The following is a 27,607-nucleotide window of genomic DNA, read 5'->3' on the forward strand; positions in this document are numbered from 1 at the left end:
CTTTCTTTTATGTCTTCTATGATCCGGTGCCGACATCATCAATACCGGTCGCGACAATTATATGGCCTTGTCTTCGCTGTCTTTTTTTTTTAAATATGTTAGCGTGTTGTGTTTGGACGTTGACGAATTTTTATTTAGCGTGGGGCTGAGAGACAGTGGCTTCGTACCGGGACAGACAGTTTTGAGAGCGGAGTCTAGGAAAGTTGCTAAGCATGAGACATCGTGTTTGGAGAATCAGCATGTTCATTCCATTTGCCTTCGACACTTTTGGATCCCTAGCTCCCGAGGCGGTTCGCTTCTTGGAGCGGGTGCAGAAGGTGGTTCACAGTGACTCGCAGAGCCCGAGGAACCAAGGATTTATATTTAGTAGAATAAGCTTTGCGATTCAAAAGGGGATAGCGGCGCAGCTTGTTGCTCACTTACCCATTATCCAGATGTAGTTCGGTTTGTGTTATATATAAAAGGATCAATATTTTCTCTTTATTTACGATGCCGTAACCGGATACAGCCCGAATGCACGCCGGTTTGCAATCGCGTCGTGCGGTTTCTGTTTTGTTTTCTAAATTGTTAATTTTCACTGCGTTTTGTTTTCCATTCTAAGTATGTTAATTTGTTTTGGTGTTGGCGGATTTTAGTTTTGGTACCGTAATGAACGTAACCGGTACAGTTCGATTCGCAAAGACTCACCAGTCGCCACTGCAACATCCTGGTTTAACCAATCGGATAAACGTCATTTTAAATATGTTGTACTATAAACTATACAGATTTTTTGAGTGTTTACTAATTTATTTTTTTTGGGTTTGTGTGAATACCATAACGAATTCAACCGATATCAATCCAGTTTGTCTTGCTTTAATCATAAGTTGTATGTGTATCAATATTATTTTGGATATTCGCATCTTTATTTTTTCGATTCAGTGTCATTGCCATTTCAAAGCCACTATTACCGACCGGATTCACAACTTGTTTTGGGGTTGGATAATCTATTAAATGTTGATTAAATATGGAGAAGATAGGCTGATCGAATCTTGATCGAATCTTCAGTGTTACGTCGCCGCCGTAACGCGACGGGGTTTACACCTAGTTGTAACTAATTGCAAAACAAAGTAACTTCACATTTACCACATTTATATCTTTATGCTCATAATCTTTTTACACAAATTTACACCAAACTTGTAATTAAATAATATATAACTCCATGTATAAATTAATTACCTTTTCTAGTTTTTAGCTATAACTATTAAATGTAATTGAAAGAATACCCAACAGCAAGCAATAGATATTAGATAAGCATTTTGCAAGCTTGGTTTATGTGGGCTTGATATTGAAGTGACTATATTTTTGGGCTTCACTAGGGCCCTAAACTCCCAACGCTATTTGGTGGACCAAACATCTTTGACCGGTTCACTCACTAGCCGGGTCAATTTAAGAGTACCGAACATGACAAGTAGTGAAATAATTGCCTCAACGACATCGTTTTCTTCTTCACCCGTCTAGCCGAACCAACCATTTCGAATCAAGTTTATGGGAAAGTCCGCTTCCAACCTACGGCCTAGCGAGTTCCAAATCCTTGATGCAATGAGCCACTCACAATAAAATAAACATGACTCAAAATCTCTACCGGAAACAAACAAATCGGACCAAGGGAGTAAGAAACTCCAAACCTTTAGCAGAAAGGCTATATCTAGCCAGTAACCAATCCAAAAGCATCCGCCAACTCAAAATATTAACCTTCTTAAACACAAACTTGTTCCATACTAGTCGAATTCAGTAATTCCCTCCATTAAACAAACAATCTAATGCCTTTTACAGAAAATGTGTCATCAAGATCCAACTCCGTGACCATTTATCATTTGAGTTCGACAAAGTTAACAGGCCGCAAAGGGTGAGTGTGGTTCAACGCTTTGACATGTATTTTTAGAGCCCCTCCGCGAAGGGCTGATGTTTAATACTCGTTGTATAAACAAATTATTATTATATAATCTATCATCAATAAGTTTATTCAATTTTAGTTAGACGCGTGAATTTTCATCCGTTTTATAATAAGATACCCGTGAATGGAATATGCAGTGAAGCATTTTAATTTTATAGACCATACTCTTTTTTGTTGGTATATAAAACAAAGCACGCTTGTATTATAAAAATACTAATAGGAGCTGTCGAAGCACGAAATGAATCTGACCTGATCCATGACGATGTTTCCACGGATTTTCGAGATGAACGAACCACGTCTGATCTTCTTCATCAGCTGCTGGTGACCTGCGATGGCTTTTTGGGGGTGTGGAGGTGACTGCTAAGAAATCTCAAAGATCTCTTGTTTACAGACACAAAAAAGTGGTGGTGGCTCTTATTGAGCATGACCTTTAATAAGGAGGTGGAGACCTCCTTATATAGAGAGTCTCATGGCCACCATCATGGTACCCTAATGGGCCTAGCCCAGTTAGGGTTACCTCCACAAAACCCCCTCAGCCCAATAACATTGTATTAGTCCATATAATAAAATAAGCCAAACATAATAAATTTAGGGTCGCAAAACCGGGTTTAGTACCATACCCCTACAAGCCCCCCAAGTCCAGCGTTGCTCCTGGGCGCGCAAGCGTCTAGGTGGAGCGCTGGACTTTATGAGGTGTGTTAGGTCATGGGGCGGTTTTTTCCCTTTCCTTCGGCCTTGTCTTTATTGTCTTTGAGTTTTGGGAGGTTTTCCCCATGATGGTGACATGTTGCGGTCCTTGTGATAATGATGGTGCCCTGGCATAAATAAGATATAGCACGCATCATAGTGGCGCGAGGCCTGATAAAAGATGGAGCGCGCAACTTGGCAATAATGTAACATAACTTGCGCGCGAGACAGCTTGAGAGTTATGAGAATAATAAAGCCTGCGCGCGAGGCGACTTACGGATCTATGAGAATAATAAAGCCTGCGCGCGAGGCGACTTACGAGCTATAAGAATAATAAAAACTGCGCGCGAGGCGACTTACGAGTTATAAGAATAATAAAGCTTGCGCGCGAGGCGACTTATGAGCTGTGATAATAATAAAGCTTGCGCGCGAGGCGACTTATGAGCTGTAATAATAATGAAGCTGGCGCGAGTTGCGGCTTACGAGCTATAATAATAATGAAGCTTGCGCGCGAGGCGACTTATGAGCTGTAAGAAACACAAAGCTTGCGCGTGAGGCGACTTACGAGCTATAAGAATAATGAAGCTTGCGCGAGAGGCGACTTACGAGCTATAAGAATAATGAAGCTTGCGCGAGAGGCGACTTATGAGCTGTAAGAAACACAAAGCTTGCGCGTGAGGCGACTTACGAGCTATAAGAATAATGAAGCCTGCGCGCATGGCGGCTTACGAGCTATAAGAATAATAACAGCCTGCGCGCGAGGCGTCTTATGAGCTGTATGAATAATAAAGCTTGCGCGCGAGGCGGCTTACGAGCTATAAGAATAATAACAGCCTGCGCGCGAGGCGTCTTATGAGCTGTATGAATAGTAAAAGCTTGCGCGCGAGGCGTCTTACGAGCTAAAAGAATAATAACAGCTTGCGCGCGAGGCGTCTTATGAGCTGTATGAATAGTAAAAGCTTGCGCGCGAGGCGTCTTACGAGCTATAAGAATAATAACAGCTTGCGCGCGAGGCGACTTACGAGCTATGAGAATAATAACAGCTTGCGCGCGAGGCGTCTTATGAGCTGTATGAATAATAAAAGCTTGCGCGCGAGGCGTCTTACGAGCTATGAGAATAATAACAGCTTGCGCGCGAGGCGTCTTATGAGCTGTATGAATAATAAAAGCTTGCGCGCGAGGCGTCTTATGAGCTATAAGAATAATAACAGCTTGCGCGCGAGGCGTCTGATGAGCTGTAATGATAGTGGAGCTTGCGCGTGAGGCGGCTTACGAGCTACTTTATGTCCCGCGCCACGCGCAGATGTTGCATGCGCGTGCGCGTAGACTTTGGTTTTGTGTTATGCGCCACGCGCAGATGTTGCATGCGCGTGCGCGTAGGCTTTATGTCCCGCGCCGCGCGCAGATGTTGCATGCGCGTGTGCGTAGACTGTGATATGTGCGAGCATGTGAGGCGTAAGCATGTGTAATATGCGTGAGCATATGTGATGCGTGAGCATGTGGTATGAGGATTCCCAACCCTTAAGTTTGGTGCGTGTCCATATGGGATATTATGAAGATTCCCATCCTTTAAGTTTGGCGCGTAGCCATATGGGATATTATCAGGATTCCCAACCTTTAAGTTTGGCGCGTAGCCATATGGGATATTATGAGGATTCCCAACCTTGAAGTTTGGCGCGTAGCCATATGGGATATTATGAGGATTCCCAACCTTGAAGTTTGGCGCGTAGCCATATGGGATATTATGAGGATTCCCAAACTTGAAGTTTGGCGCGTAGCCATATGGGATATTATGAGGATTCCCAACCTGGAAGTTTGGCGCGTAGCCATATGGGATATTATGAGGATTCCCAACCTTGAAGTTTGGCGCGTAGCCATATGGGATATTATGAGGATTCCCAACCTTGAAGTTTGGCGCGTAGCCATATGGGATATTATGAGGATTCCCAACCTTGAAGTTTGGCGCGTAGCCATATGGGATATTATGAGGATTCCCAACCTTGAAGTTTGGTGCATAGCCATATGGGATATTATGAGGATTCCCAACCTTGAAGTTTGGCGCGTAGCCCTATGGGATATTATGAGGATTCCCAACCTTGAAGTTTGGCGTGAGGCCTGATGCGCGCATGCACGGCGATGGAGTGGTGACTCGCGAGTGCGCGTGCATGGCGGAGATCTCTTGCGCAAAACCCACATGGTGGTTTCCGCGGTGTCACATGCACGGCTGCGGAATGAGAATCCGCGGGCGCGCGTACATGGCGGCGGAAGTCTGGTAAATTTTGGATCTGCAATTTAAGAGTTAGACCTGCAATTTTAAACCTAAAATCCAGGTCTGGTATCTAGATCTAGATCTGTAAATCAGATCTAGATAGATCTGCAGCTCGGAGCAGATTTAAAACCATCACAGATCCGGAGATTTGATCATTCGAGTCCGGCAGTTTCTTTTTGTACAGATCTGAAAGCCTCCTTTAGATCTATGGATCTTTTTGAGCTTTAATAGAACAAGCCTTGAAGCCTTTTTCTGTAAACTTCCAGATCTGGGTTTTTCCTGGGAGAGATCTGACAGCCGAGATGAAGATCGGAGGGTAGTTCGTTGCCGTCCCACGGATGGCGCCAATGTCGAAGCACGAAATGAATCTGACCTGATCCATGACGATGTTTCCACGGATTTTCGAGATGAACGAACCACGTCTGATCTTCTTCATCAGCTGCTGGTGACCTGCGATGGCTTTTTGGGGGTGTGGAGGTGACTGCTAAGAAATCTCAAAGATCTCTTGTTTACAGACACAAAAAAGTGGTGGTGGCTCTTATTGAGCATGACCTTTAATAAGGAGGTGGAGACCTCCTTATATAGAGAGTCTCATGGCCACCATCATGGTACCCTAATGGGCCTAGCCCAGTTAGGGTTACCTCCACAAAACCCCCTCAGCCCAATAACATTGTATTAGTCCATATAATAAAATAAGTCAAACATAATAAATTTAGGGTCGTAAAACCGGGTTTAGTACCATACTCCTACAGGAGCCATGCTACCAAAACAAACTGAAATCCCACTTCCCTTACTCTTTTATTATTTCTTTTTGATTTTGCCTTTTGGACCGATGTCTACTATGAATAATTAGTATGTTTTCTAAGGTCACTAAAGACTAAACTATGACGATGGTTATTTAATTGTATATACCCAAATCTCGTTCGAAGCGTCTAAAAAACGGAAGGAAGCGTTTTAAAGAAGTGGAGCTAGAGTGTGAACCGACTAAGCCGTCTAAGCCAAAGGAAGCGTTCAGGGCTAAGACGTTTTCTTTGATCCTAGACATTATAGGTCCATATTTATACGTTTAAGAGAAAACGTCTTTTTTAGGTGTTTCTCCTTTAAAGATGTATGTGTAGATGCTTATTCTGAAAAGTGCCACGTGTCACAGATGAAGTGGTTCATTGGTGGGTCCGTCTGTCAGATAAAACGTCTAAGCTATAAAAGCTTCCTTTAAAACGTGTCATGTGTTAAGTTATGAAGTCCTCAATATTCATGAAGTGTTTAAACTATAGGTACTTCTATGTTTATTTTGGTAATTAGTTACATCATGTTCATTTTGGTTATTTTCCATATTGTTAAACCCATATAAAAGCATGTTTTCAAATCTTCATATAATCGGGCCCAGGCCTCCACAAACCCAACACTAACGTGTATATATGTGCATCCAAACCTTTTATGGCGATGTGTTGCGTGTACAGTTACCGCACGTCCAAACCTTTAATAACAGAGCGTCTAAGTCGTATTTTTTTTTTTTAATTTTTACACCAATCCGGGTCACGTGAAATGAACATGTAACATAAACATGATATATGTATTTTAAAAACCACGTGTATTACGTTTCAATGTAACAACTAATATCCCACTCCCCTTAATCTTTATTATTGCTTTTCGCTTTTTTGACCAACTTCTACTATGAATTTAATTAAACATTTAAACCAATCTTCCCTTTCAAAATATTATAAATAATTTGCTATTTTTATATCACTAAATGACTAAAAGTATAAAACTATTACAATTTGTTAACGGACATTCAAGATAAATTTTACAAGGGATGTGTTATTCATACATTTTTTATAGAGTGTATATATAGATAGGGTGTGTGTTAAGAGGGTGTGTGAATAACCAGAAAGGGTATAAATAACCATTGCCATTTCACAATTCACACCAAGAGACATGAAAGTCAAAGCTCCTAAATAAGTAAATAAGGTCTAATTATGTATATCTTTTAAACATATTAATTGTGAATGTGAGAAAAGTCTGAAAGTTTAAAAAGTCTTCATTCAGACAATAAAACCCAAAATGCTAACGTTTAGTAACAAAACTCAGGATATTAGTATTTAGTAGGTACAACAGATAAAAGAAAATATATAATAATTAATATTTTGAAAATTCCTATTTTCATTTTTTCACACATAAATGAATCACAAGCATAATAAAGATTTCCTTGCAATTAAAACTTTATATATTATCATGATGTAAATATTTAATATTTTGTTTTACAATTTCAAACAAGATACAGTTTTTATTTATTCAATCACAAGCATTAATTATTTTCTTATTAAGAATTTAATTAAATAATAAACATTAAAGATAAAAATAAATAAATGAAAGTTATAGAAAAGACAAATAAACCCATAAATTCTTCTTCTACTACTACTTCACTACTTGTTCTCTGTATGACAACACAACTAAACACATATTCCCTCATAATTTCACACCCTCCATCACCCATGTCACAATATAAACAATTACTGTACGTATAGGCTTTAATGTGATTCAAGAACGTGTCCCATGTTTCTTTTTGATTTTTTTTCTAGAAAAAATGAAAAGAATTTGGGATTTCTTTAATTTATGTAATGGAATGAGATTTTGATTTGAAGTCATCATCAGTAACAGAAGAATGGTGAAGAATAATTCATTATTATTATTATTATTATTATTATTATTACTATTCATCATCTTCATCACCTCTGTTTCATCACACTCAAATGATCAATCCAAATTCATATTAGGTTTGTTTTTCATACAATTAATTAAATATAGTTGCTTTTACTGTTTCAACAACATACAATCTTTTCTATACATTAAAAAAAAAAATTCATCATAAAAGTTGATATTAAGAATTTAATTATTTATTTAAGAAAAAGTTTTTTTTTGTAGAATTTTGTGAAAGTGTTCAAGATTCTTGTTGATATTTTCTTGAAAATGGGGAATTTTTGCTAATTTATGCCACCATTATAGTTTTCAGTTCTTTAATAATACTCAAGGAATTTGGTAATTTTTTGGAATTGGGTTTGTCTGTTTTTATGTTATGGAGCTGTGTGACTATGTACTTTTTGTAATTTTTTCATTCATGTTCAATCGTTATGTTTGTTTATATAAAACTTTTATTAATCCAAAAAAAAAAAAAAACTAAATTCAGTCTACTTTTATCATCTCCTGTTACACTTTATTTTTATTATAATTTTTAGGCCAGACGGATTTATGTACATGTTTACTTTTATCTGTTGTTCGGTCAATTATGTTTTTCATCTATGTTCAGACTTTCAGTAATGTCCGTTCTTGAGCCGTTCATTTATACTATCATCAAATGAACAAGAGCACACTCATTTTCTTAGCAAACGAAAATGAGCAAGACAACCCGTTCGGTTTGTTTTGCAGGCCTAAATGACACCATTGATTTACAAACTCACTTCACCTTATATGATTGTCATTTACAGGAGACGAAAGCTTAGGCCATTGGCGAAATGGGATCTTAAACTCTTCAAGTGAGACCCCGGGTCCCACCAAGGGTCTGCTTGTATTAGCAGGGTCAAGAACAAAGAGGCCCGACATTCTTAACCGTTTTAAACGGTATCAAGGTGGATGGGACATTACCAACAAACATTATTGGGCTGTAAGTTTCAAGATTTTGTTTCTTGGTATCATTTTTATACTGTTTGGTAACATTCTCTACAGTCAGTTGGATTTACAGGCGCGGTTGAGTTTATTATTTCAATATTATGGTTCGTGTGTTTTGGTATCGCGATGATTATGCATCAGTGTTGTGGATGGAGAATTGATATTAAAGGGAAAGAATCGCGTGGTTCGCAGAGGATATGTTTGATTTTGCTTATTGTATTCACGTGTGCCTCAATGTGAGTATTTCAACTGTGATCTTGAAATATTATATTGTGTTATCATGGGTCAAAATCAGGCCTGTAAACTAATCGAACATTCAGTTTTTATGTGTATTTATTTAAGGAAAACAAACATGAACACATGTCTCATTCGTTCATTTATGTTCGTTTTATGCTCTTTCATTTAGCCCGTTTATGTTTTTTAAGTTCGTTAATATATAGTAGATGCCCTGTAATGAAAAAAAAAGTTTAAACAACTTTTAGGTCTGACACATTGTTATTCAAGTTTATTTCTAATTGGTTCATCTATGTTCATTTATGTTCGCTCGTTTACCTTCGTGAACCCATTCGATTATATTGTTAATGAGCGAACGCATTCATTTTCTAAATCACGAACAAGAAAACCTCGTTCGTTTAGTTTGTTTGTGTTGGATCGGTTGTTCTGTTAAAGTTAAACGAAAGAACACGAACATGCTCCGTTCGGTCTGTTTGCAGGCCTGAATTCATATCAAAATTTGATTATCTGGATTTACAGGATCGGTTGCATACTTTTTACAGTGGGACAAGACGAGTTTCATGGCGAAGCGGTCAACACATTGACTTATGTTGTAAACCAATCAGATTACACCGTGCAAACGCTCTTAAACGTCACGGGCTATTTGTCACTTGCAAAAACGGTTAACGTGGCACAGGTTTTTCTTCCTTCAGATGTGAATGATGATATTGGTCGGTTGACCATGGACTTAAACAATGCTGCTGACACATTGAGGCAGAAAACACAACAAAATTCTCAAAAAATAAGATTTGTTTTTGATACAGTGTATGATTCAAGATTTATTAAACTGTTGTTATTTTTAGTTAAAATCTTTGATATTTCAAGATTCATTTACTTTCTGTTATTTGTTTCAGACGGTTGTCAATGATTGTTATTGCCATAGTGATGCTTCTTGATTCACTTTTAGGCCTTTGTAAGTATTCATAAAACTTGCTTTTGATTATTTTTTATTTTTATTTATTTTTTTGGTATCATTGTATGTCATGATTTTTATTATATTCATTTGTTTTATTGCAGTTTTGTCCATCCTTGGTCACAAGAACACAATTTACATGTAAAGTTTCTTGCTTTTTTCATTTTCTTTGGCCAGTTTTTGGTGGTTTTGAACTTTTGATTGTATCTTAGTTATTGCTTTTCTTTATGCAGATTCATTACCAGTGGATGGTTACTTGTGGTGGTTACATTTGTTCTATGTGGTGTTTTTGTTGTCATCAATAAGTAAGTTAATTATTGATTTAGTATTTCTTATTTGTCAAATAAAGTTTTGACCTTTATGGCTAAAGTAGTATTACTAATTTGGGTGCATAATGCATGTTAGATATGTTACAAAGATTTTAAATAAATTTTATAAACTTTAAGATTCCTTGGCATGGAGGGAGTACAGATTATGAAATGGAAAATTCCCAAAATAACCCATTTTGACCAATAAGTTTGACAAAATAGCTATGACTATTTTCTTTTACAAAAGTATCAATTGAATTTCTTGTTTTTAGTTAAGAAATTGTTTTAGCCGACTAGGAACTTCCACATGGCACACCATGTTGCGCCAGCACAGCAGATTTGACCTGGTGCAACAGGTTTTCATTTGGTGTGGGAGAATGGATCTGCTGCGCCAAGGAGCACTTGTCGAGCACTGGTTGAATTGGAAATTTTTAAAGTCAAGGCTGTTTTGTCAAACTCATTGATTAAGTTGTGCTTTACCTGGTCCCACTGGTTGGTTTAGCAGGGTATTGGTGGGGCCCGTGCCTTTCACTAACGGGTTCTCGTTATCACCAAAAATAGAAGAAGTTGCTAGCTTCCCTTGAACAGAAAAGTAACTAGTTTGACTTTTGAGTTCAAACCGACTATTTTAACTTTAAAATATGTAACAAAACCTTTCTTTTTCAAGAAAATCTAGAAAAAAAGTTGAACAAATTATATCTAATCAGCAATAAACTCTTTTTTTGGTATTTGAAACAAAATCCATATGGTATTAGTCATTTACATCTAATAACTACTCAAGTTTGAATGGCAAAAGTCAACCATACCCCAATGATAAAATAAATAAATTAATAAATAATCTTGAAACATGAAATTAGTGAACTAATGTGTTTTTATTATTAGTGCAATAGCTGATACTTGTATGGCCATGGGACAATGGGTGGATAATCAACAAGCCGAAACCGCACTTAGCAACATTCTTCCATGTGTTGACCAACAAACCACTAATGCCACTTTGTACAAGAGCAAATTAGTGGTTAATGATATCGGCAATATCGTAAACGGTTTCATAGGTTCTTTTGCAAATTCAAAGGCACCTCCTGGTTGGAACTCTAATTACTATAACCAGTCGGGCCCGCTGGTGCCTTACGTTTGTTATCCGTACAACTCTCAGTTGCAAGAGCTGGAATGCCCTGACCACTTGGTTTCAATGGCAAACGCTTCTTCGGTATGTAACTTGAAATCTTTTGATGTCGATTTGACTAATTATTATCTTGAACAATTTATATTATTTCTCAAAATTCTGTTTTTAACATTGATTCAATCTCCAGGTCTGGCGGAAGTACACTTGCAACATCTCAGAAATAGGATTCTGCACAAGCACCGGAAGACTGACACCGGACATGTATCAGCAACTAGTCGGTGCAGTTAATATAAGTTATGGTCTTCAACACTATGCGCCACCTTTACTCAGCCTCCAAAACTGCAATTTTGTACGCCAAACGTTTAGAATAATAACCTCGGACCATTGTCTGCCGTTAAAAGATCATCTTAGAAAGGTGAATGCAGGTTTGGGTCTTGTATCTGTAGGCGTCATGCTGAGTCTTGCATTGTGGGTTGTATATGCAAACCGGCCTCAAAGCGAGCAAGTGTTTGCGAAGATTTCATCAAAGTTTAAAGGTGGATGTAATGGACAATGGTGATACTGTTGTTGATGTGTCATTGAACAATGATCATCAGGTTTAGTGTGTTGGAAAATTGATTTTGGAAGCTCTAAGTAAAAGGTGTTGTGTGTTGGTTGAAAATAGAAAATTTAAGTGAATTAGAAGTAGAAAATATAATGGCCTGCTTATAAATCATTTCAATTTATTCATAACAACATAAACACGCTAATTGATAATTACAATTTACAAATACAATGTTCATTTGTATCCAAAGTTAGGTGAAATTTAATCTTTTGACTATCAAGTTAAATTTGAACTTATTTACGGGTTTAGAAACTAGATTAATGCTATTAGAAGATACCCGTCAGTTATCTAAAACTGACATCATAAAGTCTACCAGTGCATATTGAATGTATACATCGTATAATATTAAAAGTTATAATAAATAATTTTAAAGTTAGAACTTTAAAATTGTTTTGTTAATATATTAAAATTACGCTTGAAATCAAAAAAAATTAGAATCAAGGCATTACTTAAAATATTAAATCAAGTTTAGGTAGAGTTTAAAATCAATTTTCAAGTTATATGAATCTCAAATATGTTTTCAACCACCTGATATCACAGAAATTATATATACACGTAGGTAACGGGTAACCACCAAACCAAACAGATAACAAGTAACCAAGAAGTACCTAATAAGTATAGGCATATGATTTTACAATCAAGCACATGATAGTGACTATCAAAATCCACCACCCCAAACTGGACTAGGTGAATTATACGAACATGATCTTCCATACAGATGTACACACAATATGCATCTAGCATACATACATACATACATCACCATGAAGTAGCTTTTCTTTTTCAGGAATCCGAAAGGACCAAAAGTACACTTACATTCGTTCGTCTGATCAGATATAATATTTACATATTATATTATATAACATCATCATCATCATCATCATCGATATCAGCCATGTAAATTCACTTGCTTTTGCACACCAACCATATTTCCACTTAAATCAGCTCCAACTTCTTTTTGGCCTGAAAATATTTTTCAATAAAAAACCATTACAAAAATTCCAAATCCCTAATAAAACAAATCTTTCTCTTCAATTAATCATATTTCTTTTCTTTCATGAGTTTAAACTATTTTCTCATTTCCACCTAACAATTACACAATCTTTAAAAGTTGAGGTTTATGAAAATACTTCCGGTTCTTTTGCTGAGACCGCCAATAACAAGCAAGCGCCCCAAACAAACAGCTAGCAACCGCGATCGCCAAAGCAGCCCCCACAGGAACCACAAGTGCATTTGTTTGTAACACTTCTTCTGAAACAACCTTGTTTTTCATCTGAATATGTTGTTTGTCTTTCTCCTTGTACAAGGACGCCAACATGTTCCCATAATAATCCGTTATGAACTTGTACACCTCATCACGGTCCCACTCAATCGAGCTGCTTTCCTCATTTTGATTAACGTTTTTGTAGCATGTCGGGCAGAGGTGTTTTGTTGGCCAAATTGATTTTGGGAATTTTGGGTCACCGGTTTTAAAAGATTCTTCAGTTTCTTTTAATCTCATGTTGACTTCGTTATGCGCAGTCCATAACCACAGTGCAAAGTCACGTGTGCTACTGAATGGAGTAGAAACCCTGAAATTCCAAGTTACAATTAAAAAAAAATTGTAAAGAAATAAAACTGTGAAAGATTTATGAATTTTTATTTATTCTTACTTTGAGCACATGTTGTAAAAATGTTGACGACATTCTTCACAGATGAAAAAATGGTGAATAAAATCACAGGTAGTTGTAAACGCCGTTTGACTTTCTCCATCTTCAACTCTGACCGAGAGTGAATGTAACAAAACCCATAAACCGCAACTGCAATACCCCAAAACTAGTAATATTAGACGGGTTATATAAACCTGTAATATTATTCTTTGTATATACAGATTAATATACCTGAAGCCCCTGGTTTCATTCTTGCTGCCACGACAAAACATCTACATTAATAAACCAAGAGCAAAAGAAAATTAATTTATAATTTATTTAGTGATCATGAGATTTATACGAAAGAAAGAATCACTAACATTTATTTAAGAGTTATTGCCTGCTTTTCTAAAACTACACCGGTGGTCCTTACGGTTCAGTTAGACGTAACACAGATTGTCCTTGGAGAGGGTGGAGGTTAACTTTTCTGTAAAATTTGAATGAAATGACCAAAATACCCTTATTATTAAAACAAATTAAGTTTTTAATATATCCACTTTAATGACAATCGGTGTATTATGGTCATTTCGTTGAAAATTAACAGAAAACCTAACCTCCATCCAACAAGGGCGATTCAGTAGGCCAGTAAACAAACCGAATGTTCAGTTAATCGTTCGTGAACCGTTTGTGGAAAGTTTGTTTATTTAATAAACGAACAATCATTAACTAAAAATTTTTGTTCATTTAGTTAAACACAGAACATGGCTCGTTCATTAATTTTTGTTCTTTAGTTTACGTTTAAGTTCGCTCTTTTACATATAGATATTCATTTAACTTTTTTAACCCATTACAACCTAATCTAGTTTTAGTAACTTTTTAGATCCAACATATTGTTCTTCACATCACTTTTAACTCGTCTTAGCTCGGTTTCGTTCATCTATATTTAGTTATGTCCGTTCGTGAACCATTCGTTTTATATTCTTGACAAATGAGCATAAAAACCATGAATAGGTTCATTTTTGAACAAATAAACATGAACAAAAGAAAAAAAACGTTCGTTTAATTGTTCGTGTCCAATCGTATGTTCTGTTAAAGTTAAACGAACGAACACGAATATGCCCCATTCATGTTCGTTCGGTCCATTTACAAGCCTAACTATATGTGTTACGTTTGAGCGACCAGGATGGACTATTGGTGTAATTTTAAAGGTGGAGAGATTATACATGCAATATGCGCAAACCACAAGGACCATTTGTGTAATTAACTCATTATTTAAATAGAAAAGAAAGATGAAACTTACCCAATATCCGCGAGGAAGTTCTTTTCCGCATATGTGAAATTTACCAATAGGCCCATGTTCGGTGTTATTTTTTGATTCATGTTTGTCTACTAGCCACTTATTTGAAGGGTATAAATCATCAAAGTTAATAAGTATATCAGCACCTCCCCTTCGACACCTAAAGTTAAGTAATTTTAAATAAAATTAAACAAATAGCAAACAACACTGAAGATCTCAATAGCCGTGTAACGAACCGAAAGCTCAGTGAACATGTCATGAACCACAATGGGAAGTTTGTTTATGTTCGTTTATATATAAACAAATGAACATGAACAAAAGAATTTATTCATTTAGTTAAACAAACGAGCATAGACACACGTCTCGTTTGTTCATTTAGGCTTGTGTTTAAATTCGTTCATTTTTGTTTGTTAGATTTCGTGTGTTTTAACTTCGTTAGTTTACGTCCGTTAATATATCCATTTAGAATGCCTTGGCATTACAAGTTAACCTAGTTTTAATAACTTTTTAGGGCCAACAAATTGTTTTTCAAATTACTTAACTATTTTAGCTCGGTTATGCTCGTTCAATTATGTTCAGTTATGTGTGTTCCTTTACTTTCGTGAACAATTCGCTTTTACACTCTTAACGAACAAACATACGCGAACATGTTCACTTACTTAACAAACGAACACACACAAGAAAACCATGTCCGTTTAATTGCTCGTGTTTGCTCGTATGTTTGGTTAAAGTTAAACGAACGAAGACAGACATGCTTCGTTCGTTCGTGTTCATTCGGTTCGTTTACATGCCAAAATCTCAAGTATGAAACGAAGAAAGTGGGACTAACCTTCTAGAAGGATGATGAGCCACTATTAGTTGCATGAACTTTATAAGTGTAGCTCGTGTATCTGGTTTAATCATCTGTTAAAACATACGAACATAATTAAGACATTAATATGCAATAATAAACATAAAGAATGAATAATGGACACTCACCTTATGTTCTACAATAAGGTCAAAGGCGAAGGCTGTAGCCTCTTCAACATCATATATAGCACGTGCAATCTAACTCGCAAAAAATAATTTTAAAATGTTAATTAACTTTATACAACTAATCACAGATTACAAAATGTCTATAAACTGTAGAATATTCTTTGAAGTTTGAAAAACCTGTTCAGAGTCTGACATGTTTGAATGAAGAAGATGATCATTTTCATATTTCTCATCTTCGAGGCTATACGAGCTACAATATACAAAAGCAATATCAACTATATGTGTTAATGTTAATAGATATTGAAATAATCAAGCAAAATACCTTCCCAATTGCTTATTAATCCATTTAAGCAAACGCTCAGCGGTTCTACCATCATCACTATAACGGATTTCACTTTTATCATTTTTTCCATCCCAACTGCCGCCGACAAATTTTGAAGGCGGCCCCCAAAATAGTGACGGGTAGTGACTAACAGAAAATTTATCACAGAGCTTAATGTTTATCTGTGCTGCCAAACATGAATAAACACTTAGCAAAAACATATAACTTTCAGAAGGATTAGCAAAAAAGCATGCAACGTTACCTTATTTGCACAATCTACACGTGTCATTAATATAGTCCCTGGATGTACAGCATCAGCTCCATTGAATAGCCTAGCAACTTTTTCATATTGAGGCTGCAAAAGTAAAGATAAAGCAATAAGCAATGTAAAATTAAACAAACATATGTGCAGTCATTGTGAATGAAATATATATATATATATATATATATATATATATATATATATATATATATATATATATATATATATATATATATATATATATATATATATATACCTTGTAGTTTCTGCAAGCTGGACACCTACAAAGAGTAATGATCAAACTAAATTAGAACTATATATCATGATATCATCAAAGCAGATATTTATCTATACTATATATAATACACCAAACAAGGGCAAATTAAGACACCCATTTTTAAGTAATTTACAACAGTTAAAGCATGAGGTACATGTGTTAGTACGGGTAAACATGTCTTTTAAACACAATCCATTCAACTTACAAGTTTGGTCCCTCATCTTTAACCATATTATGTTTTTAATTTAACTTGTAAACTGACTTCCCACCCATGATTTTTAAACGACAATAGCCTTTTCATACGTTAATATTTTTATAAACAAATTGCACCATAAAAACGAGCATTTTATTCTCTTTAATTTGGATATGATATTGTTGTAATTTTTTTTCATTTTAAATAAATTAATATGTTACGTACGAGTGTTCAGTGTCGGTTTTGATGGTTTTTAAGTTAAACTTGTGAGTCCAACTGTTAATACTGATTTTTTGTCGTCCAAAACCAAACTCAATCATTGAAAGTTGAAACCGAATCGTTACTAACGGCCTGGTTCCAGTTTGGTTTCACAGTTTAAACTTTAATAATAAATTTAGTTTAAAATAATTAATAATTTAAATGTACCATCAATTTTAACTAAAAACTAACATAATATGATACTTGAGATGATCATAAATAAAAAATGATAATTTTAGCCACATAAATGGTAAATATTAATGGAAGATCTAGGATGTGAAATAATAATAACAAAGATTACAAAAGGAGTCAGATTGCAATTAGGTTAATTTACAGTCTTTTCTGGTTTCATATGGCCGGTTGCTGATATAAACCGCGAACCAACCATTCACTACGTTTTGAAAATTTTGAAACTGACCAACAAACCGAAAGTAAAAAAGAAAAAGAAAAAAGAAGTTAAACCAATGACTGATTTAAACGATTCAAGGTTTTAACCGAACCATAAACACTTAAATTTGTACGTGATTAACATTTTACCGAACCATAAACACTTAAATTTGTACGTGATTAACATGTTCAAACACCCGCTGCATCGCGCGGGCATCCGTCTAGTCAAAATGTATGTATGAAAGTATGTCAGTTATCAGATGTATATTTTTTCTGCAAGATTGTAGCACTACAGCTCTTACAATTGACTGATATTCTATAAGGTATTTACATATATTTTTTACTGCAACCATTTAGTATTACGGTCAAAGCAGATATTAATCAAGATAAATGTATGACAGTAAGACCACTCTCATTCACAACCCAACCCATCTCAACAATTCATTAAAAAACTAATTTCTCTCTCTTCCACCTACACAACCAACCAAACCACAATTTTTCACTCCCATAAACAACCCAACCAAACAATTTTTTTTAATAGTAATTTTAACATAAAATAAAAATAAAAAGGTTTAAAATTAAAATTAAAAAGTAGATTCAAATTAAATTAACATTAAATTTAATGAGAAAAGGAGTGCAATACGGAAATGGATATGAATTTGGATTAGTTGTTTTAATTTAATTTTGTTTAGTTAAGATATCTAAGTTTAATTATGATATTTTAACTTAATTATGTATTAAATTTAATTTATGTTTTATTCTTCAAATATGCCACAAATATGCCATGTAGTCAATATATATATTAAAAAATAGCCAACCCAAGCAAATGGTTGTTCGCTGCACCGAACGGTTCGGAGATTTTAAATGATTTTTTAATCTCTTTTATTGCTTTTTGGCCAACCGACCCTCACTTTGGTTGCCAATGGGGATAGCCTAATGCTCTTACAGTTTAATGATATTCTATTTGGTGACCAACAACTGTCCCTAAAACACAGATACAGGAATAAATACATTTTGACTTGAGTGACACCATTGTTTTGCATAAAAAAGGCTTACAGTAGTAGTGTAGTACAGTTTTCTGCAACTTTACATATATAACCAAACCAAACAAACTAAATCTATTTGTTCTTTGACTTCTAGCTTCATCCTTTCCATATAAAAGTAACTTCTGAATCAAAGCTATCTAAATCCAGTTAATTCACTACAAATTTTATCTGAATTCAAGGTCTTTCCAAGTAACATCACATAAATGCATCTTCATTTAAATGTTTAAATAAAAAATAAATACAAATAAAAAATAAAACCAGGTTTTGGATATTAATCTAGCAGAGCATAATTCACAGTGAATATTGTATATATAATCAAAATCATCACAGAATCACTCACTAACAAAATATCTAACTTAACAAACCATGGAATTTAAGAGAACAGAACCTAACAGTGCGACAAAACCAAATTAGAATTATATATCATTCAATACAGATATTTATCAAAATGTATATATAACAGTATGTCAGATATCCAAAATGCATATTCTTTTCTGCAAGACAGCAGCCCTTAAGGTTGACTGGTATTCTAGTACAAACTGTCCCTAAAACACAGATACATGAATAATAAATACATTTTGACTTGAGTGGCAACATTGTGTTTCCAAAAATGGCTTTCAGTAGTACAGTTTCCTCCAATTTTACATATATAACCAAACAAACTAAATCCATACATATGGTATGCCTCTTCATCTCTTTGACTTATATTTTCCACATAGAGGTAACATTTGAATTTTAGCTATCTGAATTTAATATCTTATAGAAAAACTACATAAATGCATCTGAATTTACAGTAATCATTACAAATACAGAAAAAATTCATTTAAATGTTAAAAAAATAATAAAAAACTAACTTCATTTTTTCCACATACAGGTAACTTTTAATCATAGCTATCTGAATGAAATTCACTAAAAATTTTGTATAAATTGAACATGAAAAATGACATAAATGCATCTGAATTTACAGTAATCATCACAAATACAGAAAAAAAAATCAGTTAAACTCTAAAAATAAAATAAATAAAACTAGTTGATGATCTAGGTTTAGGATATTAATTAATCTAATAGACAGTGAATAATATATCATATAGAATGAAAATGAGTAACTAACAAAAGATGTAACTTAACAAAAACCCTAGAACGTAATAATAACTGACCAGTGGGCGAAGAACTCAACAATGGCGTAAGAAGCAGGAGTGTCCTTTAGAACTTCATCGAAGTTAGTGGCGTTCAAATCCACCGCGTAATCAGGTTGATCTGCACCGCCGCCGGAGATGGCGCGTAACAGCGATCGAGATCCAGCCGTCGGATTAGAACTAATCAGCAAACCCGATGATAATAATAATGATAATATGAGGTTCCAGAGAAGCAATTGTGACGTCATGAGGTTAAATTAAATAGTGAAGGAGAAGGAAGAGATGATCGGAGAAATTGGTTGACCGCCGGTGAAAATACCAAGTAAAGTGAAAGGGGTTTTGGTTTTGGTTTTGGATGAAGAATATTATTTATATGTTTTGTTTTGGTGATTTAGATACAACTAGGATTCATGACTCGCACGCTGCGTCATATTACGTCGTTGGTATCATTTTCGTAAGTTAAGCGTTGACGCATGAAGGTGATAGAAATTCGATTTGCATAGTTACTGAATGAAGACTAATCATGACAAAGTTAGTTGAGGCCGGATCATTAAACCCAAATAAATGGACGTAGTAAAACTGTTAGAACAACCGTACACGCGAATTACAAAACATACATAGTTAAAAATAAAAGAAAATTTGGATTTTAATAATCCCAACTTAATGCAGTTGGCTGATAATAATCCCAACTTTGAAAGTAGCTGTCATTGGTCCCAACTTTCACACTATTTATTTTCATTGGACCTCCGTTAAAAAAAACTTAACGACGTTATGTTTTTTTCCAAATTTCAAACTGATATTTTAGGCCTTTTAATCGGAATAAGAATACGAGTCGATTGATGTAAAACTTAACTCGAAACGACGCTTCAAACAGCTTGATTTTTGTTAATTAAAAGTTTAAACACCGAAATTGAAGCTTCATTTAGTCGTTTGGACCACTGTTTGGAAGTAAGTTTTACATCAATCGACTCGTATTCTCATTCCGATCAAAAGCCCTAAAATATCAGTTTGAAATTTGGAGAAAAACATAACGTCGTTAAGTTTTTTTTAACGGAGGTCCAATGAAAATAAATAGTGTGAAAGTTGGGATCAGTGACAGTTACTTTCAAAGTTGGGATTATTATCAGTCAACTGCATTAAGTTGGGATTATTAAAATCCAATTTTTCAAAATAAAAAGGAAAAAAAAGTTATAATTGGTTTAGTTAGATGATAAAAGATACATTAAAACTACTTTGGATATTACAAACTTTTAGTATTTAGAGGATCCACAAACTACATCTTGATTTGTTCTCCACAATGTAAACTAGACAGGGCATTAGGCTTGTAAACAAACCAAGTTTACTTGTACGTGTTCGTGAGTGTGTTCATGTTCGTTATGTTCGTTCGTTAACATTATAAACGGTTACAAACAAGCTAAACTGCATGAAAACCATTTATAATCTATAAAGCTAGACTAAATTGTAATAACTTAAAAAAAGTATAAATATAAATAAACGTAAATCAACAAAGACAAATGAACTTAAATGAACGAAACATGTGTTTATGTTCGTTCATTTATTATATAAACGAACTTCCATTCTGTTCGTTTACAAGCCAAGGGGCATTAATGTCAAATGAAGTGTTAGAAATTTAATACACCACATACATAAATGCAAGAAAATATCCATACTAAAATTAATAAAAAAAAGGTTATAATAATGTTTAGATATATAAAAACCTTTAGGCTGCCACAACAAGAACAAGGTCTCCATGTTTGAAATAAAATCCTCATCTTGACATATTCGGGTGACACTAACTAATTTCTTTGAAGTGAATGGTTTCAGAACAATTTATTATTGTGTCATTATTTTCCGAGAATTTCAATTGTTTTGAAGGGTTTCTGCTTTCAGCTGCAGCCCCCAAAGTGGACACGGTGAGCAACCGATCAACTAAAAACACGAACAAAATGATCTCCCATAACAACACCGCCCGCCAATTATTTCAATACCCTGAAATCAAATGATAAGGCAAATTAAAAGATATACATATACCACTATAAGCAAGCCACAATACCATCGATTATAATAATATAACCAACAGATTTTGTCAATAACTTATGAGTTATGATCATTAAAGAACAATGTGATCAAACGCGATCATTTTGGGAAACATAACAAAAGCTAAAGAAGAATAAAGATTTTTGTCAAAACTCGCCTATTCGGGCAATGTTGCGTTTTTCTATTTCGCAATAATAATCATGTAAAGCGCAGAGATACAAGAAGTATGACTCAAAGGTCAATAGCAAGCACACAAATTTTGGTGGATAATATTCCCAAACTCAAAATAATAATCGAAACCCAACTTCAAGATTCGGTTACAAATCAAGATATGCTCTAAAGAGAGCGAAAAACTAGTGCCCGAATGAAAAAGAAGAGATCTTTGGATCGATGCAGGCTGGAAAGGTTAAAGATTATGATGACTTAAAATAGAGCTGGTTTCATCATGTAAGGATGCAATTTTATTGAAATGAGAAATTGGATTAAAAAGAGATTATAAAAAAAAGGTGAAAGAAAAAGTGAGTGATGTTTGGTCCGCTCCATACAATAGAACAGGGATTCAAATTGACAACCCAAATTCAAAAAGAACAAAAAGCCAACTTTCTAATAAAGAAAATAACAAATTCAAGATGGTCAAAAATCAAATATGAAATACTTGTTCTTTTTTTGGGATTTCAGCAAAACTAACACAGTAAAACTCATACATTGTAGAGTTTTACGACGAGCAATAGAACTATCATCAATATAGTTGAATAGTAAAACTTCCTCTCTGATATTTATGACTAGAAAAACCAACCCATCTCACCTCAGCTCAGTTGTTGAAATCTGTCCTAATAAAGCAACCAAATTCAGTTTCTTTTTTTGTTTCTTGCTTCGGCTTTCCAGTTCCTGCCACTTGGTGTACTCGCAATTACATTCAATTGACTTTTCTGTTGTTTATTCAAATGGGCGGTCCTGGCCTCTTTTTTCCAGTTTCTTTGACTGTAAACACGAGTCACAGCACTAGTATCACTGACTTGGGTTTGGTCAACTGGAGAATGCGTTTGGTCAACATGGGTTAAGATGCCGCTATTATTGAGTTGTGTTTGTGGGTGACTGATCATGCTGATGCTGACACGCTCCGCTTCTTGGCGCTTCCTAGCCCTGTACCTACGTTGTCTTTCTCTGTTCTTTATGCGGCGTGCTATCACTTCAGGGTCATTTTCGTCGTCAAATGGGATCATCTGTAAGTTATCCTCCATTTGAATATCATTATGACCATTTTCCATTTCGATTGAAGGCTGAAACATCTGCAACAATCCAAATTCTTCAAATGACACTAATAATCTACATTTACATTAGGGGTGTTCGGATAGTGGATGGATTTCACTAGAAATGTTAAGAAATCTGAATGATATTATTCATAGATAGACAGAAGAATCTTAGAATACAAAAACTAATCTAACAACTTTTATGTATGTATGGTATGTATAGAAGAAATCTGAATGACATTATATATTTTAAAGTAAGTAAGTATTTAATTATCAAAGAAATCTGGTTAATGGAAGAGATATTATACAACACGAGTATGTATGTATGTATGTTGGTAGTGAAAGGAAAGTGATAAAATAAAATAAAACCTGGGGGGTAAATAGGCAAATAGAAATAAAGCAGTGGACAATTAGCATTGATTCCTTTGGATGGATTAATTCAAAGTTCCTCCTATTGATTGATACAAAGCTAATGGAATCGAATAAGATAGATGTATAATGAAAAGAAAAAGTGTTTGTTGGAAGTGAATATATATATATATACCTGATTAAAGGAGAAGTGGAATGGACAATGCTTCGTGATGATGATCGAGACGGAGGAAGATATGATTGATAGATTAGAATAGAAGAAGGTGATTCCTGATGGATGTCCGATTGCAAGGGAAAGATGATGATGATGATGGACGGTGATGGCCGATTGAGGGAACTATAATATGATTATGAACCTCCTCCTGATGTTTATGTTTCTCTCTTTTTCTCTCCAAATCCTTCCTTCCGATTTGGAATGAATGAACGAATGAATTTGCGAAACAATTACTAGGTTATATTCTATTACATGCTCTACAGGGATTATTAAATTATACTAATGCCCCCAGGTTAATAATCATTTACTTAATTATCTAGTAACTAGTTTTAGACCCCCATGTAACATATGAGATTATCTAGATTATAAAATTACAAGTAAATAAAATAATTGCATAACGTATATGAAAAAATGTATTACATCTATTGTTATATTTATACTACGTGTATATAAATTAATTTTATTTATATCAAAATTATTTTTTTAAATGAACTTAATAAAAAAAAAGTATGTGCAAAAACGTACCCGAGATCGCTCCTTTTATTGAGACTTTCATTATCAATATCATACAGGGGCGTAGCCACACATAAATGAGGGGTGTCCCCCGTCTCCTGTGAAAAAAAAGAATCTAGTGTTAATATACCGAAAAATTCCCGACCGACCCCTGTAAAATTTTGACACCTACCCCTATAAAACTTTAAAGTCGTACCCTGTATAATTTCGAGACGACCTCATGAGATTTTGAGACTAACCCTAACCAAAAATACAATGACAATTTTATAAATATAATTATATAAACGTTTTATAAACAATTTTTCTTATTAAATTTGACTTTAATATTAACAAGTGCATTAGTCCAATATCCAATCCAATTTTTAAGCCCAAAACCCAATTCAAACACTACTTAATTTTTAGCCCAAAACCCAAAATCCCATTTTAACTTCTAAAATTTATTTATTTTTTTACCGCCTTTGCTGCCTCACTTCATCCTTTCATCTCACCACTCGCCGGAATCGGAAATTCCGACCAGGGGTACGGCGCACTCAGTCACTCACCTTGACACCTTATCTTCTCACACAATATCACATCCACTACCGCACTACAAATTGTTTCCAAGTTTCCAACAGGTAACAACCCTCACGTCCACTAAAATTGTTTCCAGCCTTCCAGGTACAGCATAATACATTTTATTTATGTCTAATTTAGTTTGGCTTTTAGATTTTAAGGTTTATGATATTTAGACTACAATGTAAAAAGAATTTGGGGGAATTTGGGGTAACATCCGACTTACTTGTTTCGTTGAGTTGTTTGACTCTTTGTGATAATTTTCAGGCATTTTCTATTCCAAAAATATTACGATTAGTCGAGTTGTACCCATATGATTTTGATAAAAGTGATAAAAGAAGACTCCTGGTTGAACTCGCGACATACATCGGTAATTTGAAAGGAGATTAACGATTTAAAAACTTGAATGGTTTAGCAAGTCTTGTTCAATTGATGGTTCAAACAAAGAAACACCATTCATTTGCATTGGTTCAAACTTGAATGGTTTAGCTCTCGTATTACCCGTCGCAACCGCAACCGTTGAAAGATCCTTTTCGGCGATGAAGTATGTGAAGTCCGATTTGCGTAATCGAATGGGTGATGAAAATTTAAGCGACAGTTGTATTTGTTACATTGAGAAAGACTTGCTTGTCAATGTTAAAGTAGATGATGTAATGGTTAGATTTTAAAAAATGAAAACTCGTAGAGAACAACTTTAATATATTTGTTATCTAAATTTTGTTTGGTAATCTTTTTTAATATATATGACCTGACTCGACCCGACTCGATTCGACCTGACAATTGTATTAGTACCTACCATAAAAATTCCCGACCCCTGTGAGAAAATTTTCTGGACACGCCACTGATATCATATATGTATAATTGAAAGAATTCAGGAAGAATACTTCTCATACAATAGTCATATAATAGTAGTTTTGACCATTAAGTCTAAATACTAAATGAGCGTTACCTTTATTGATATAGTTATCAATTTACAACCCATAGAAGAAAATGAGAACATTAAATTATAATGACGGATTTCTTCAAGAACTATGTTTTTTTGAGCTAAACCATGAAAAAGATTATGTTAAGTTTGACAACATAAAAAATAACATGTTAATCTATTCAATTTTGTGAATATATTGTTTCATTCGAGCATAGTTTTGCATGACATGCTTCCCATACAACGTTCTGATAACCGTTGAAGGAAAAATTAATGCTGACACAAATATTTCAAATTTAATACAAGTTAGAAGTATTGGTAGGCATAGGGGTGGCATGTCTTAAGTGTTCACTATATATTCTTAAAGTTTAATAGTCGAGGGGTAAATAGTCAATTTACCAAATCCCGAACCTTTTGATTTTTTCTAAAAATGTCCTTAAAAATAAATTTGAAACCTTAGTCATGTTTAAAATTCTAACTTTCATCTGTTTGACATTTTTAAGCCAACACTTTGAAGCCGTAACAAATTTGACGATAAATCTATTTGCATTCTCAAACTTTTAAAAAAAACTCAGATTTCTCATTTTTGACCCATAACAAATTTTGAACAAACTGTAGTTAACTTGTACCAGACAATCTATTTACCAATTTTTGAGTGTTAAAACTAAATTTAAATTCCACAAAACCCGAAACAAACCTTGATAAAGAAAACAAAAGTTAAATATGATAAACTTTGTTATATATGAAAGTGATTGGTATATAATTACTAAATTAACCGAAAAAATATACAGTTTACTAAATTAACTGAAAAAATAAATTGATAGATTTAAAGCATATATTTAGAATTTATAAATTTGTATGAAAATTTACAATAATAATAATAATAGATAAATGGATTGATTTTAAAAAAATGATCAACTTTTAAGCATAGATTTATGATGTAATAATTAAAAAAATTACTTTGTAAAATAAAAGCATGTTCGAGTTTTGTTTTTCTTTATAATTTTCAACGATATACATAGTAAAATATGTTAATGATAGCATTTGATATTCTTTTCAATCATTAACAAACATGGCTTGTTGTTAATTTTTGGATTTCATCAAGTATTTTCAAATATAAAGTAAAATAATATGTTAATATATATTTTTATAAAAATGTATAAATATAATAAAAATAAAATGTAAAAGGAAAGTGAATATGAACATATATTAGGATAAATTAATATCTTAGTTTTGGAGGGGACAAAGTTATGAGATTTAACCATACACTGTCATGTGTCACAATTATTTTAATTTATTAGAATAGATAGATCTGCATTTTAATATACAACAACAATAATAATAAAAATGAAAAAAAAAATCATAAGTTGTTTTTGCTATGAAAAAATACCTAACAGATGAGTTTTAATTGAAATAAGTCTTTTTAAAAGAAAGTTTGTTAAGAGTCCAAGCAAGTTATAATCATAAAAAAAGTTAGGTTTATTCAGTTGCTTTAATATATAAATAATAGATTGACCCGTTATAAATTTTTTATTGCACCTAATGGCTATAGGTGAAGGTGGCGGCAGAGGTGGTGATAATGACTATGTCATCACGTCATGGTTGTGATGGCAGCAAGGGCGGTGGTGATGTGAAGATAGTGTTGAAGTTGGCACCAACGACGACATGGGCGATGGTGGTCTAATAGTAGATGGAATCATGGAATGACGATGATGGTGGTTGAGGAGGCATTGGCAGTGATGTTGTCGTGACAACACCACCAAGATGGACAGAGCCAACAACAGTGGTGATAGAGTCAACTATGGCATGGGGTGATAGTGGAGGCAACAAGTCAACAATGACGGTGTTGGTAGAGGTGACGATGGTGTCAACAACGATAGGGGCGGTGATGACGACATGGTGGCGATGGCATTGGCAAAAGTGGAGAATAGCGGTGGGATGCGCCGGCAACAAGTTATAGCGAAAATGGTTGTGGGTGTTATCAACCTGTTTTTGTGAACGACATCAACTTGTTTAAATCAATTTCAAATTAGCAAACTTTATAAGAATGACATGTTTTATTATCTGAGCAGTCCTATACACAAGTTTCTTTAACCATATCACCTCATATATCACAAATAAAGTTACCACTAATGTTCATAACATGATCATATAACAACAAAAATGATCGTATGATTAAAAATAGGAAAATTCGTT

General features: G+C 34.3%; 3 protein-coding genes and 1 long non-coding RNA gene across 5 annotated transcripts in view; 1 reads left to right on the plus strand and 3 right to left on the minus strand.

Moving 5' to 3' along the window:
* Positions 1-27,607, minus strand: part of LOC143552775 (uncharacterized) — a 181,731-nt gene that overhangs the window by 102,533 nt on the left and 51,591 nt on the right. The window lies entirely within an intron of this gene.
* On the plus strand, positions 7,552-11,977 carry LOC143552776 (uncharacterized). Its single transcript, XM_077042917.1, has 9 exons — positions 7,552-7,663; positions 8,372-8,547; positions 8,610-8,788; positions 9,306-9,590; positions 9,680-9,738; positions 9,843-9,879; positions 9,972-10,043; positions 10,929-11,253; positions 11,357-11,977. The coding sequence occupies exons 1-9, from the start codon at positions 7,552-7,554 to the stop codon at positions 11,726-11,728; spliced, it is 1,617 nt and encodes a 538-aa protein (XP_076899032.1). The 3' UTR covers positions 11,729-11,977.
* LOC143552779 (sulfhydryl oxidase 2-like) lies at positions 12,673-19,830 on the minus strand. 2 transcript variants are annotated; one of them, XM_077042919.1, is made up of 12 exons: positions 19,576-19,830; positions 16,514-16,538; positions 16,258-16,350; positions 15,996-16,177; positions 15,851-15,923; positions 15,677-15,745; positions 15,528-15,601; positions 14,702-14,858; positions 13,654-13,694; positions 13,426-13,572; positions 12,904-13,344; positions 12,673-12,736 (listed from the first exon to the last, which is right to left on the minus strand). In XM_077042919.1, exons 1-12 carry the CDS (start codon positions 19,800-19,802, stop codon positions 12,715-12,717), a joined length of 1,551 nt encoding a protein of 516 aa, XP_076899034.1. In that variant the 5' UTR covers positions 19,803-19,830; the 3' UTR covers positions 12,673-12,714. The 2 variants fall into 2 exon arrangements, with proteins under 2 accessions (XP_076899034.1, XP_076899033.1); XM_077042918.1 differs by lacking the exon at positions 12,673-12,736 and having other exon boundaries at positions 12,784-13,344.
* LOC143552773 (uncharacterized) lies at positions 22,233-23,499 on the minus strand. Its single transcript, XM_077042914.1, has 2 exons — positions 23,386-23,499; positions 22,233-22,880 (listed from the first exon to the last, which is right to left on the minus strand). Exon 2 carries the CDS (start codon positions 22,878-22,880, stop codon positions 22,440-22,442), a length of 441 nt encoding a protein of 146 aa, XP_076899029.1. The 5' UTR covers positions 23,386-23,499; the 3' UTR covers positions 22,233-22,439.

The sequence above is a fragment of the Bidens hawaiensis genome, unplaced genomic scaffold (assembly GCF_021521415.1).
Source record: "Bidens hawaiensis isolate Kalapana, Puna unplaced genomic scaffold, B.hawaiensis_p1.1 tig00017035_1, whole genome shotgun sequence".
In the NCBI taxonomy this organism is placed as follows: domain Eukaryota; kingdom Viridiplantae; phylum Streptophyta; class Magnoliopsida; order Asterales; family Asteraceae; genus Bidens; species Bidens hawaiensis.